This window comes from Podarcis vaucheri (genome assembly GCF_965113315.1).
Source record: "Podarcis vaucheri genome assembly, chromosome: 10".
Classification (NCBI taxonomy): Eukaryota; Metazoa; Chordata; class Lepidosauria; order Squamata; family Lacertidae; genus Podarcis; species Podarcis vaucheri.
This window is the reverse complement of record NC_138748.1, coordinates 50,537,705-50,551,895: the sequence shown is the minus strand read 5'-3', so window position 1 is coordinate 50,551,895 and position 14,191 is coordinate 50,537,705. Positions and strand designations below refer to the sequence as shown.

At 43.2% G+C, this 14,191-nt stretch overlaps 1 protein-coding gene across 1 annotated transcript in view; it reads left to right on the top strand.

Moving 5' to 3' along the window:
- The window catches only part of STAB2 (stabilin 2), an 84,093-nt gene that overhangs the window by 63,552 nt on the left and 6,350 nt on the right, over nt 1–14,191 (top strand). Inside the window, exons 54-64 of the mRNA XM_082240307.1 lie at nt 1,536–1,592; nt 2,127–2,250; nt 3,785–3,934; nt 4,434–4,538; nt 5,450–5,557; nt 6,643–6,836; nt 8,350–8,491; nt 9,456–9,589; nt 10,887–11,052; nt 12,615–12,721; nt 13,347–13,466. Of these exons, the coding sequence (XP_082096433.1) occupies nt 1,536–1,592; nt 2,127–2,250; nt 3,785–3,934; nt 4,434–4,538; nt 5,450–5,557; nt 6,643–6,836; nt 8,350–8,491; nt 9,456–9,589; nt 10,887–11,052; nt 12,615–12,721; nt 13,347–13,466 (1,407 nt within the window). The remainder of the gene's footprint in view (nt 1–1,535; nt 1,593–2,126; nt 2,251–3,784; nt 3,935–4,433; nt 4,539–5,449; nt 5,558–6,642; nt 6,837–8,349; nt 8,492–9,455; nt 9,590–10,886; nt 11,053–12,614; nt 12,722–13,346; nt 13,467–14,191) is intronic.

Genomic DNA, 14,191 nt, shown 5'->3' with positions numbered 1-14,191 from the left:
AGGCAACACACAGGACCTTGGACAGTTCCATGGAGCTCTACTAAAGGTGGAGTCCCTGCAGCTTTATGTAGATTGACCAGGCTTAGAATGTAGCATGCTCCTCTAACCTGAAGGAGCTGGTTGGCTGGTTAAAGTGTCTTCATCTTGTTTTGTAGTCTGTGAGGCCTCTGTGAGGCTTAGGAGACAGACCTGCCCCTCTGAGTCTAAGAATGGTGGCAGGATTGTGTCCTTTTGCAGAGAAGGCTCTGTATGAGGTACTGGCAGTTCTACCACCAAGGAAGTAGCCTGAACCTCATCCGAGTACTCTGTTGCACACTGCAAAGTCCCCAGGTTGTGGCATTCAAATTAATGTGTGAAGCTTGTGGGCAAAGTCTTACCACTGCAATGACAATCTTCCCTCCCTCCACCCCCATGCATTCATTAGACACTCTTTGCACTACTGAAGAGGACTGTTGTTGAATCAGAAATGTATTTTCTTTTACCGAAGTGACTAAGAAAATGGGAATTGAGAAGCTGTGTTTTAGGCCTCTAAAACACTATTGTACAAATAGGGGTGCTGTGGTCCAAACCACTTAGCCTCTTGAGCTTTCAGATCAGGTCAATGGTTCAAATCCTCACAATGGGATGAGCTCCTGTTGCTCTGTCCCAGCTCCTACCAACCTAGCAGTTTGAAAGCACACCAGTGCAGGTAGATAAATAAGTACTGCTGCGGTGGGAAGGTAAACGGCATTTATGTGTGCTCTGGTTTCCATGACGGTGTTCCATTGCACCAGAAACAGTTTAGTCATGCTGGCCACATGACTCCGAAAGCTGTCTGTAGACAAACGCTGGCTCCCTCGGCCTGAAAGCAAGATGAAGGCCACACCCCATAGTCACCTTTAACTGGACTTAACCATCCAGGGGTCCTTTCCTTTTTTTTACCTATTCACTAATGTTTGATTTATTGGGCTTGCTTTTTGCTTGGTCCCGATTGTGCTCATATAAACTTTGTGCATACAGCCATACCTCGGGTTACAGACACTTCAGGTTGCGTTTTTTCGGGTTACATACTGCCGAAACCCGGAAGTACCAGAACGGGTTACTTCTGGGTTTTGGTGGTCGCACATGTTCAGAAGCGCCAAATCGCAACCTGTGCGTGCACAGACACGGCCCTGCAGGTTGCAAATGCTGAGGGTTGCGAACGTGCATCCCACACGGATCACGTTCACAACCCGAGCGTCCACTGTATAAGCTCTATGAGCATAGGGTCTGTATAGAGGTACAACTGAATTCATGGGGACCCGTCAGCTGTGGAACTTACTGATTCATTCACTCACTCATTCACTCAGGTATATATTAGTAGATATACCTTTGGTAAGAGACTTGTTTAAAAAAATTGTAGGAAACGAAGTTTACAATGTCAGTTCATAGTGCTAATTAGATTATATATTGCATTTGCATAATTATTTTAATAATTAAGTGTGGTTTTTAATCCTAGCTAGCTTTGGGGAGTTTTAGTCTTCTGATAGAAAAAGTGTATTTCTCTTTCTCTTCAGGGATACTGCACTGCTTGTTACATAACTCCTCAGTGCCCTGCTGGATCTAAAGTGACGGTAATTACAGTTCTACACTTACGAGTCAAAATTTAACCGACAAGTTGTAATAAAATATTTTGGAAAATGGCTACATTTTAAACAAACAAGCTTATACAGCAAAGGAGGTATCAAAAGGACTTGGAAGCTCTGTAACCTACATATGAATTATAAAATATCTCGGTGGTTCCTTTCTCACTCCCTCAATCATAAGATTTCAGAGCTACTTACACACCATACATATGAAGCACATTTTCCCACACCACAGAATCCTGGGAACTGTAGTTTGTTATGTGTGCTGGTAACTGTAGTTCTGTAAGGGGTAAACTACAGTTACCAGGATTCCTTTTGGGAGGCAAAACGTGCTTTCACATTTCAGGGAGTTGGATTTAGATGACCTTTGAGATTCCTTCCAACATTAGGATTCTAAGCCATTCTGTGAGGGCTGGTAGGGGCGTTATGAATACCTTGTACTATGGTGCATTTATTGAATTTCCTGATTTCTTTGTTTTTTCCATTCTCTTTTTCCCCCATTTCTAAATATGAAACCGTAAGGGAGAGGTGAAGAGATGTACTTACATTCTCAACCACAGGATCTTGAAAGGGTGTCAGAAGGATTGTTCTATGATGGTCAGGGTACCACACTGTTGCAAGGGGTACTTTGGGAATGAATGTCAAGGTAAGATTTCCTGGGATCAAACACTTAGGAAACTTCTGAGAAGGGCTCCTGTACTTATATATCTTTCTCAGTGATGCTATCAGCAGTGTGGGAAGGGGGAGCAATTTAGGTCTAGATAAACAGCATGAGGGGGGAAAGGTTAAACATCCCCTTTCCCAGCACAACTTTTACAGTCAACATTGGATCCCTTTATGGCTGCCTAAAAAAGAAAACTGCGATAGGCTTCCTACATATTGTCTGTTCTGACTCTTGAACAGGAGAGTTGGCTTAGCAACCACCAGGCAGCATGTGGCAGAAACAGATGGCAGAGGGGTGGTCCAGAGTGTTTAAAGTGATATGGAAACATTTTTCACAGAATCATAGAATTACAGAGTTGGAAGGTATCCTGAGGGTCATGTTGTCCAGCCCCCTGCAATGCAGGAATCTCACTTAAAGCATCCATGACAGATGGCATCCAAACCCTGCTTAAACACCTGCAATGAAGGAAAGTCTACCACCTTCTGAGGGAGTCTGTTCTACTGTTGAACAGCATTCACTGTCCAAAGGTTTTTCCTGGTTTTTAGTTGCAATGGCCTTTCTTGTAACTTGAACCTATTGGTTTGGGTCCTCTCCTCCAGAGCAGGAGAAAACAAGTTTGCTCCATCTTCCGTTTGACAGCCCTTAAGATGACTATCATATCTCCGCTCAGTCTCCTCTTCTTATTCAAGCTAAGCATACCCAACTCCCTCAACCGTTCCTCATAAGGCTTGGTTTCCAGACCCTTGATCATTTTGGTTGCCCTCCTCTGCACATGTTCCAGCTTGCCCATGTTCTTCTTAAACTGTGGTGTCCAGAACTGGACACAATATTCCGAGTGTGGTCTGACCAAGGCTGACCTTGAACGGGGCGCTAAACTTCTTCTGATGCAGCCTAGAATAACTGCTGCTGGTATACTTTTCCCATTATTGCCTCTTGTAAATAGATTTTAAAGGGTTTTGTTGCCAAAAGCCTTCTGTACAGTTAAATAACAGGTCTATAAAAATCGCCACAACCATCAAACAGTACTGATGCAAAGGTGCATAGGAAACGAAACTTCAGACAAAAGCCTGGGTGGAAAATAAGTTTCAAGTTGGTGTCATAAACTATAAATTTCCATAACTGGAGTGCCTGCGTTGAGAATGCTCTCTCGTGGCTTGCCAAAATAAATGCAACACTACCAAGAGGACGTGCCCATATAGTCTTAACATCCACCCTATTAGTTTGAATGTAAATTGTTATAATTTATTTTAATTTTGCATTGTTACATCTCTGCAACCCACACTGGGACCTTATGATGAAGGGTAGTAAGAAATCGAATAATAATGAATTAATTAATATATTTGGAACCTAAGCCATAATATTCTTTCAGGGAAGATTATCACCTTAGCTCTGTGTGCCTAAATACCGGTAGATCTCTCTCTCTGAGCTGTGGGGTCCTAACCCAATAAGTAATAAAATAGCCACCTTGGGGATAGTTCTTACAAAGACTGACTCGTTGCCATTTTCTGCTTCCCAGCCTGCCCAGGAGGGTCGGAAACTCCATGTAATAAGCGTGGTTCATGTGATGAAGAATATGCCGGCACGGGAGAATGTACATGCAATGCTGGCTTCAATGGGACTTCATGTGAGCTCTGTATGCCAGGAAGATACGGCTTGGATTGCAAATGTAGGTTTCACATGGTTGTCGTTCTGTTAAGCCCTTTACTTGTGTAACCTTTTGTCAGACTATAAGGGGTAGCGTGGTTTAGTTGCAGGGGTGGAGAACCTGCTACCCTCCAGAAACTGTTGGACTACAACTCTCATCATCCTTCACTCATGCTGGCTGGAGCTGATAGAAGATGGAGTGCAACAACATCTGCAGGGTCAGAGGTTCCCATCCTCTGTTAGTGGTTGCGGAGTGTGTCTTAGCTGAACTTGGGAGACCTAACTTCAGACCTTCTAGGCTCAGCCTAACCTAGGCTGCTTATTTGTGCAGGAGTGAAAAATGTGGTATGGACCCCTTTCGCATGCCCCATCTTCAAGGGCTGCAACTTCTCTAATTATAAGGGACAGTGGGAAAATGCTTTTGCTAGGACCAGCTAGTGTTCATAACATAGGTTTTTGGGTTGCAGCAAGCTCCTCCTTATAATCCGTCTCCTAATCATCCAACAACTTTCTGTTTACAGCCTGTGAGTGCACATCACATGGACAGTGCGATGAAGGAATTTATGGATCAGGACGGTGCTTCTGTGAAACTGGATGGACTGGACAGCTCTGTGAAACCAAAATCGGTCTGAATCTTTAACAGTAGGAGAACGTTGTAGCCTGCAGAGTAGATTTCATCTCACCATTACTTTTTAGAGCTGTCGGCTGATTAAAATAGTCTTCACCATATTTTCCATACAAATAATAGATAAACTTAAAGAAATCAATATTCTTTGCATACTCTCAATCATGATGTGGTTCTATAAGAGAGGTAGCCCAGTCAGAATTAATTCTCTCATTTCAGTGGCTCTTGGTTTCTGGTAAATATGCTTGAGATGTTATAACCAACATTTAATGGAGTAAAATAATTACTCCTCATCAACCATTTAGGGCGTATCTACCCTGAGAACGTTTATTAGTTGAATGACCTGCCTCATAGGCCTGTTGTGAAGGCAAGGGAAATGCAACAAAAGTTATAAAACAAATAGAAAAACTAAAGCTGATATATAAATATAAACAATGTTAGCAACACATTTGCTATCATCACTCCTCTATCATATCCCTCAAAACAATTGTAGATTTGTTTGAGAAGGATAACTGTAATGTTGACATCTGAAATAGTCAAGGGTGGTTTTTTTTATTGTTTAACCATAACAGTCATTGCAATGCATTAATCAAGGATTAAAATGGGAGTGGAAGAGAAAATAGAAGTGGAGAACCTGTGTCAGATAATTGCTGGATGATAGCTCCCATCACCCTGACCATAGGCTAAGCCGGCTGGGGCTGATGCCCCTCCAGATTTAGCTGGCCTCCATGGATTTCCCTGTCCCTGAACTAAAACAGTTTACTGCAAGTGTATCTGAGGTATTTACTTTGATTCAGTGCACAGGGATGCAATTCAGGCCACACCTCCAGTTTCTTTATTTAGGATTTTTCCGCAGTCTTGAGACAATGAGAAAAGTTTGAATGTGGGTAATGGTTCTAATTTTCTTCACAGCTTTAACTCCCGAGTGTTCACCCAACTGTTCCATTAATGCTGTTTGCCAAGAGCAAAACATCTGCCAGTGCAAACCATACTATAATGGAGATGGAATCACGTGTACAGGTAAAATCAACCGGAAAGATCAGCCGCTAATAAAATTGAAGGAATGTATTTTAATTGAAATCTTCCACCATGTTTACTTACACACCCCTATTTTCTGGCCCTCATGCAGTTCCTATGTAATGTGATAAAATATGAAAGTATCCGTGAACTCCACAAATACATGTATTTTAGTGTGGCATTAAGGGGGCCTGGATCCACTCTGCACAAAGCAAGCCAATTATCACAATGTCAGTTATTCAAAATGACAGCCTACTTACTTTAGCCTAATTGCCCATGATGTTATGAGGCTGGTCTCCACAGCCAAAACATAAGGTTATACTTATAAATCCCCTGTTCCTGGAATATTAAAGGGGAGGGAGACCCACTTCTGGGTGTTCCAGTCAGGTGATTATTAGCTCTGAAGCACTGATCACCTGTTAGGGAAGGGTGTTTAGTCTCTCTCACACACCTACCTGATGATCATGACTGTCAGATCTGGCAGCCCAGATCATCTGTTTGGGAGTGGAAGGGAAAGGAAAGAGAGAGAATCTTCAAGCACAAGCTCAGACTGGCAGACTTCTCTAGCTTTGTAGCATTTGAAGGGATTTCTGTCTTTTTGAGTTTGTTTGCTTGTTGCAATGGCTGCAAGCTTTGATGTGGCATTTAACTCAACAAATTGAGCCAAGTTTAGCGGTTCGTTTTAGCTCTGTCCTTTCCTTCCTAGCCTTTGACTTTTAGAGAGGCATCTGATCACTAAAGTTCTTCCCGTTCCATAGCTGGCCCAGTAAGAGCAGGGGAAGAGCACACCAAGGGCATAGATCTACCCCAATGTAGAGGACAGACTGAACATTTGCTTCTCCCTAGGGTAAATCCAGGCATTTGGTGTCACGATTGTAGGCACGAGGTATCATAACAATCAGATACTGCCGGAAATACTCTGTATTTTCTCATTCTTTGGGGGCCAAAAAATCTCACTTCATCAATATAAAGGAATAGAATAATGCCTGGAGGACTGCTCTATCAGTAACTTGCAATAATAGCTAACACATAGAACTTCCATATTCAAGAGCCTACATATCTATCTATCTGTGTTTTTTGCTTTGCAGCTGAGGATCTTTGTAAGAAAACCAACGGTGGCTGCCATAAGAATGCAAAGTGTGTACAAACTGGTGTGCAAGTCAATTGCACATGTCGGACAGGATACAAAGGGGACGGGCACACCTGCATGGCTATCAACCCTTGCACCGATGGGTTTAATGGTGGTTGCCATGAACATGCAATTTGCACCAAGACGGGACCTGTAAGTGTTAAGAGTCTTTCACCTTGTCCTAGGCAATGTATGACCTTCCAAACATTGCTGGACTCCCATCACTGTTGACCATGCTGTCTGGGGATGATGGGGGTGAAACAACATCTGGAAGGCCACAGATTCCAAAACCCTGTCCGAGAGGCTGTTTCTCTCACTGGTATTAAGGGAACTGTTCAGGTAGCATCATTTTCAATTGTGCTCTCTTAGCCACTAAGAAAACTTTGGAAGTGTCCCAGGAAAAGCAAAGTGTATCCCCCCCACCCTCCTAGCTATTCTGGTCAGTCATACATACTGCAGATTATAAACAACATTTTAGCCCATTGGGTCTGCAAAGTAGCTTACAGAATGTACTGTATTTTTCGCTCTATAAGACACACTTTTTCCCTCAAAAAAAGTAAGGGGAAATCTGTGTGCGTCTTATGGAGCGAATGCAGGCTGCACAGCTATCGCTGAAACCAGAACAGCAATCCCTCTTGCTGTTCTGGCTTCTGGGATTCAGAATATTTTTTTTATTGTTTTCCTCCTCCAAAAACTAGGTGCGTCTTATAGAGCGAAAAATTAGGTAATCATAAAATAATCATAACATGCAATAAACCACGGCCAGCATTTCCCTGTGCTCTAGACTGGGGCAAGGGGAGATGGAAACAGTGTGTGCATGAAATGAAAACTCTGCGGATGTGCCTTTAAGTCTGCAGTAGTGCAATGAGGTAGTTTTAGATCTGGACTGAATGGTCTTATGGAGCCAGTGCTTTTTAGATGGCAGTGTGTGCCCTCCTGTGTTTGAGGGCCCTCCTGCCTATTCTGCCCCAAAGATCTGCCTTCTGGTGGCAGCACTATGAGTATTTTTACCCTGAAAGAGAACTGCATGGTTGGTCTGAAAATATCATGTTCGGTTCCAGCTGCTGAGGGGACTTAATACAGTCTGCAAAACATTAGTCAGTTTCCCTCCTGTACTGCTACAGTGGAACTTTGGTTTTCAACGCAAACTGTTCCGGAAGACCGTTCGACTTTCGAAACATTTGAAAACCGAGGCACAAAGGGTAGTCTGCAAATTTCATTGAGAAAATTGAGAAATATGCCGCGGAAGCCGTTCGACTTCCGAGGCGCGTTTGAAAACAGAAGCAATTACTTCTGGGTTTTCGGCGTTCGAAAACCGAAACGTTCAGCTTCCAAGATGCTCAAAAACAGTGGTAGGGACAAAGGATCTTGCACACACATACCCCCTCCTTCTTGAATGGACAGGATGCCATAATATCTGTGCTGAAGTGTTTACAATCTAGGGGGGAAGGCTATAGCTCAGTGGTAGCGCATCTGCCTTGAATGTAGTCCCATGTTCATACCCCAGTGGCCTCTCCAAGTAGGGCTGGGAATGTCCTCTGCCGGAAACCCTGGAGAGCTGGTGCCAGTCAGTGTAGGCAATACTGATTTAGGTGGACGCAGTGGTCTGACTCTTGTAAGGCAGCTTCCAATGTTTGTGCAGTTTCATTGCCAATTTCTCTCCCAGGATAAGCGCACGTGTCAATGCAAAGATAACTACATTGGCGATGGAATTGATTGTGAGGTGAAACAGCTACCGGTAGACAGATGTTTGCAAGATAACGGGCAATGCCATGCCGATGCCAACTGTGCCGATCTCCATTTCCAAGGTCAGTGCACCACAAGCAGGCACACAATTATAGTGATTGTGAATTTAAAAAAAAATTAAGACTGTTCCATAACTCTCATGAGCCTAGACTTCTCAGAATTACATAGTCCTATAATTCTTTTAAATCCTGCCATAGCTACCCAAAGCAACTTAAATGGGAAATTTGCTACATTATAGATCAGGTGTCAGCAAGGTTCATCTTGCCTGGGATGGATTGGTTCCGCGGAGATCCCCCCACAAATTTCTGTGTCTGCGCAGACACGATTTTCGGCGATGCGGAAGCGAGTCCCCATGCCGCGCTGTGCTGGTTTAGCGCAGCACGCAAGCTGGCAGCTTCGTTCAGGGACGGCTCGGGGGCCAGTCAAACAACCTCCGCGGGCTGCTTCCGGCCCATGGGCCTTAGGTTGCTGGCCCCTGTTATAGATGTTCAGTTTCTGTAGTATTGGTGAATGTGCTTTTCTCTAGACCAGAGGAAGGGAACTATGGTCCTTCATATAACTGTTAGTCTGCAACTCTCATCAGGCAGCCTGGCCAATGGTGAGAGTTCCAGTCCAGCTGGGAGGTACCAGCTAAGAGAAGACATCTCTAGATCAGCTTTGGTTCCACAGATGTTATTGGACTACATTACCGTATTTTAGATATAAAAAGCTACATGTTAGGTTTTTGTTTTGACTATGTTTTGAGCGATTTATTGCATACAATCAGTATTCTTTGCCTGACTAACAATAGATTGAGTTGACAAAGGAGGGGTGTGTCTTTGAAGCATTCAATCTTCTTATTGCTACTTGAAAGCATTTTGGGTTGGACCATGAGGGGCCAGTTCATGATCCAAGATATAATTATCCACAAGACGTCTAGAAAACCAAACCCTATATATTCAGGATACACTGTGAAATGGAAATGTGGGTATAAAACTGTATAATGGAAAGGGTTGATTTTGGGGTTTGCTCCATTCTTCCTTCCAGATACTACTGTTGGAGTTTTTCATGTACGTTCTCCAAAGGGTCGGTATAAAATGACTTACGACGCAGCAAATAAGACCTGTGCAGATGAAGGAGCAACAATGGCTACTTACACTCAGCTTGTCTATGCACAACAGGTAACAATGCTTATTTCCACTTGCAGGCAAGGCAGATAACTAACATATGCTTGAACTGAACAGAGAGACTTAGCTGCCAGGAGAATAAGTTGTAAAGGACAAGTGCCATCAGGAATACATCTAGTTTCTTTTGAAGAAAAAGAAGTACGTAGGAAAACATTCAAATAAGTACAATATTGACTGTTGCTGCAACCTGTTTAAAAAAAAAGCACCAGAGCTGGTTCACACAAAAAACTCCCTTTCGTATTTTGGCTTCTTTATTCAAATAACAAACATGAGTCCTGTGCATATGCAAGTCAGTGCTATAATAAACACACTGTATTTTTACCAGTCCAGATCAGAACTGGGTCAGTACAGTGGTACCTCGGTTCCCAAACACCTCTGTTGTCGTACGTTACATTTTGGTTCTCGAACACTGAAAAACCAAAAGTAAATGCTTCTGTTTTTGAACGTTTTTCGGAACTCAAACATGTGACGCGGCTTCCGCTGAGTGCAAGAAGCTCTTGCAACCAATGGGATGCCACACCTCAGTTTCTGAACATTTCGGAAGCCGAACAGGCTTCTGGAATGGATTATGTTCAAGAACCGAGGTACCACTGTAGTATCCTGCGCAAGGGAATGCACAAGCCTGTTTTGACAGAACTTGTAAGTGAATGAGGTCCTTGAGCCTTTTGGAATGCAGTAAGTCTTAGCTGGAAGTGTGCAAACACCTGTACTGATGCACAGAGACTGGTCACGAGTGTGTGCCGTCCTAATTGCCATGGGACCTTTCGCTTGGCAAATGAGGCATAGTATAGCAAGCCTGCCTCTCAGACTGCATGCAAATCTCTCCCCGTTACCTCTCTTTCCCAACTCAGGCTGAAAGAACGTGCATATGATTCTAGGAAAGGCCAGAGATCTCTGTCCCAGGTGGCAAGTTTCCTTACGCAGCACTACATTTCCAAATCTGGAGCAAGAGGCATCGACCAGCGCTGCGATACAATGCCGGCTACTTTGCTAGGGTTGCCCCCCCCCCCCAGTGCTAACTCGAGGGCACCAGTTGCAGTTCTGTCCCGGCACGGAAATGTTTAAAGCCCACCCAGTCTTAAGCTTCTTGGCAATGGAATGCCCAGTCATGTGACTGGGCCATGTGAGATAGAACCAGGAAAAAGGCCAATGCTTAAGTCGCGGCTTCATTGGGCTTTGACAGTGGGTGGCGTCCCCTCATACTAGCCACACATTGCCTAAAGCCCATCTTAGCATTAGGTTAACACCATTTCCCATTTTCCTTTGTTTCATGGTTATATGCTAACGGCAGGCAAAGTATCATCTATGTACTGCTGGCTGGCTGGCGAATGGAAGAGTAGCCTATCCAACTGCCTTCTCTGCCCCCCAATGCGGTGGAGGAGTTGTTGGGATTATCGACTACGGGTACAGAGTCAACATGAGTGAAACATGGGATGTCTACTGTTACAGAGTCAAAGGTAAAAGAAAAAGTGCCTTTGCCTAATGTCGTTTGCCAGAAATATATTTCATTTCCAGAACTACAAATAAGATCATATTGTCATTGTCAGCATCGCCCTAGAGCCAGTGCACCAACTGGACTCATGCACCTCAACCCCGACTGGGCTAGGCGAGCTGGGAAGCACCGCCAGAGACCTCCTTCTCACAGGAACAGGTCACAGTGCTGTGGACTCACAGCTTAGAGCTGAGAGCACCGGGTTCACTGTCTCAATAATACAGTCGTCGCGCAGCAGAGTTTTGCAGAGTCTTGCAGAGTATAAACCACTCGGAGAGCAGCTCTGTAGAATATCTTCCTTTTATTCTGTAACTACAACTATGATACGAAACTATATACAGAGCTGAATATTCTAAGCATAAATCAATGCTACACTGAGAGTCTGCAGCTGCACTTAGCAGCAATCATATCTCTAGGATCTCCAACACTCTCACTTTCTCCGATACACTGACTGACTGACTCTCTCTCACACACACTGATATGTTGCTGGGCAGAATAAGTAGATAGGCAGGACACACCTCCTCCTCTCTGGAGAGCCAGCAGAGACCATCAGGAGATCACCAGGAGATTCTTGGGTATGGGAGGGGTGAAATCTCCTCAGTCATTGTATATTAACTTGGCAGCAGACACAATGCCATTTCTGAGGTACTGTGGAAAGTTTTTAACCAGGGGTAGGCAAACTAAGGCCCGGGGGCCGGATCTGGCCCAATCGCCTTCTCAATCTGGCCCACAGATGGTGCGGAAATCAGCGTGTTTTTACATGTGTAGAATGCCTCCTTTTATTTAAAATGCATCTCTGAGTTATTTGTGGGGCATAGGAATTTGTTCTTTTTTTTCTTCAAAATATAGTCTGGCCCACCACATGGTCTGAAGGACAGTGGACCGGCCCAAGGCTGAAAAAGGTTGCTGACCCCTGGTTTTTAACACTGCAGATAGTGGTGCCAGGGGGGGAGCGAGACTTCATGGTTTTCTACAATTTGACATATTCATATTGTCTGCTCTGGCATTCAAATTGGGGTCTGAATAATGTCTACAGACAATGAGGAGGTTGTTGGGGGTGAGGCATCATGAAGGATTCCCTAATTGTCTACATTGGCACTAGTAGCTGATGGGGGGGGGGCGGCGAAATTAGTTTGGTTTACATTTTAATGCAAATTTACCTAATCTGCACTTTCTGAAGCCATACAGGAACCAAAACACACCTATCCAAATTTGGCAAAGCAGCTCTCCAACCATAAAACACATATTAAAATGTATATGTTCGGGGAACATGCAAAGAAACGTGCATGTATTAATCCTAATAATGTACAAATATACATTATTTTTTTACCAACAACTGCTTGTAAAAATGAATGTATAAGGAAGAACTGCATGCAAATATTGTGTAGTGGGATGGATAGGGATCCGATAGATCGATAGATATCCACTTCCTTTTTTTTTTTTTTTTTGCAATTGTAGATAGTTCTCTAGATATGGAAGCCTCATCTCTGCTTGCTGTCTAAAATTGTGTTGTTTTATGTTTTATAGATGTCAACTGCACCTGTAAAATTGGTTATGTGGGTGATGGATTTACATGTAGTGGGACTCTGCTTCAAGTCCTCACTTCTTTGTCAAAATTTACAAACTTCGTCTCAGTAAGTAACAGAAACAGACCACCTCACCCCAAAAACTGAAATTAAATAAAATATGCCTCAAAATTTCAAAAATGAACCAACATCTTTATTCCTGTTACACTTCTGTTTTTAGTAAATCATATCAGCTTAAAGAAGAACAATAAATAGGCTATAAGCAGACAATGAATAAAATGTAAAATGTTATGGCTATCAGATGTGATCCTTTGGCAATTAAGGTCAAGAAGCAATTGTTTGCAATCCCAGGCTTCTTGTGTTTGCTTTTCTTTGTTCTCAGAAGTATGAAAATTGTCTAAGAACAACTATAAGATGTCATCATTTTCCTTCACCAGAAATAACGCTTTCTCTTGAGAAGGCATAGCAAAGTTGTTTTACTTTGGTCAAATATTCACTATTGTTCAGCTAATCTCTTAGATAGTTGTATGTATAAAGAAAATGTTATATTGTAGGATCATTTGCATATGTTTGCCAGACTCATATTACAAAAAAGAAAGTTCCATTTGCTTTGTGAGTTACGTTACTCGAATTAGTACTTTTGCTTTCTTCTTTCATCTCAATAAAATTCTTCATAAAACTATATTATGTTTGAGGATTTCGTCTCACCAGAATAAATTCTGTCCCTTCACAGAGAATACTGACTTACTCAAACACATCAAAGCAAGGCCAAGAGTTCCTGAAATACATCACAAATTTATCCACTCACGCAACACTGTTTGTACCAGGCAATGACGGGCTGAAGGAAAATGAGGTAAATGACTTAATTCTACTGTTATTATATGCCAGCTCTAGGAGTTAAAATGCCAACATATGCTGATCCAAGAAAGTGCCTCTTTTCAACTGACAGCAAGTCCTACAACCTAGAAGTGAATGGCTGCCATTCACTCCTATGGGGAACACTTGTACTACACTTATGGATAGTTTTGTGTCCTCCATCCCTAAGTAGTCAGACCTCTTGCATAGGGGTGCAATACATCTCTCTGTATAAAGACTCACTCCTTGCTAACCCATAAGTCCTTATGTGTGCTCTCGCTTCAAGACCTGACCATTTCTAATGAAAGAATCATTACTTTAGAGCAGGAGTGGCCAACATGATACCCTCCCCATGCTCTTGGGCAGGTTTCCTCAAACTCGGCCCTCCAGCTGTTTTGGTACTACAACACTGGTCCCTAGCTAGCAGGACCAGTGGTCAGGGATGATGGGAATTGTAGTCTCAAAACATCTGGAGGGCCGAGGTTGAGGAAGCCTGCTCTTGGGCTACAGCTCCCATCATCCCTGATCATTGGCTATGCTAGCTGGGACTGATGGGAGATGGAGTCCAGTTATCTCTGGAGGGAAGTGCAGTGGCGACCCCTGTACTAGGTTGTTTTAGAGCTAAAGATTTTTAGATCTAGATTCCCTACATACCATGGCCCCCGCTAGGAAATGTTGCTCTCGAAACTACAAATGCCATATTCTTCATTTCTCATTCCCAGC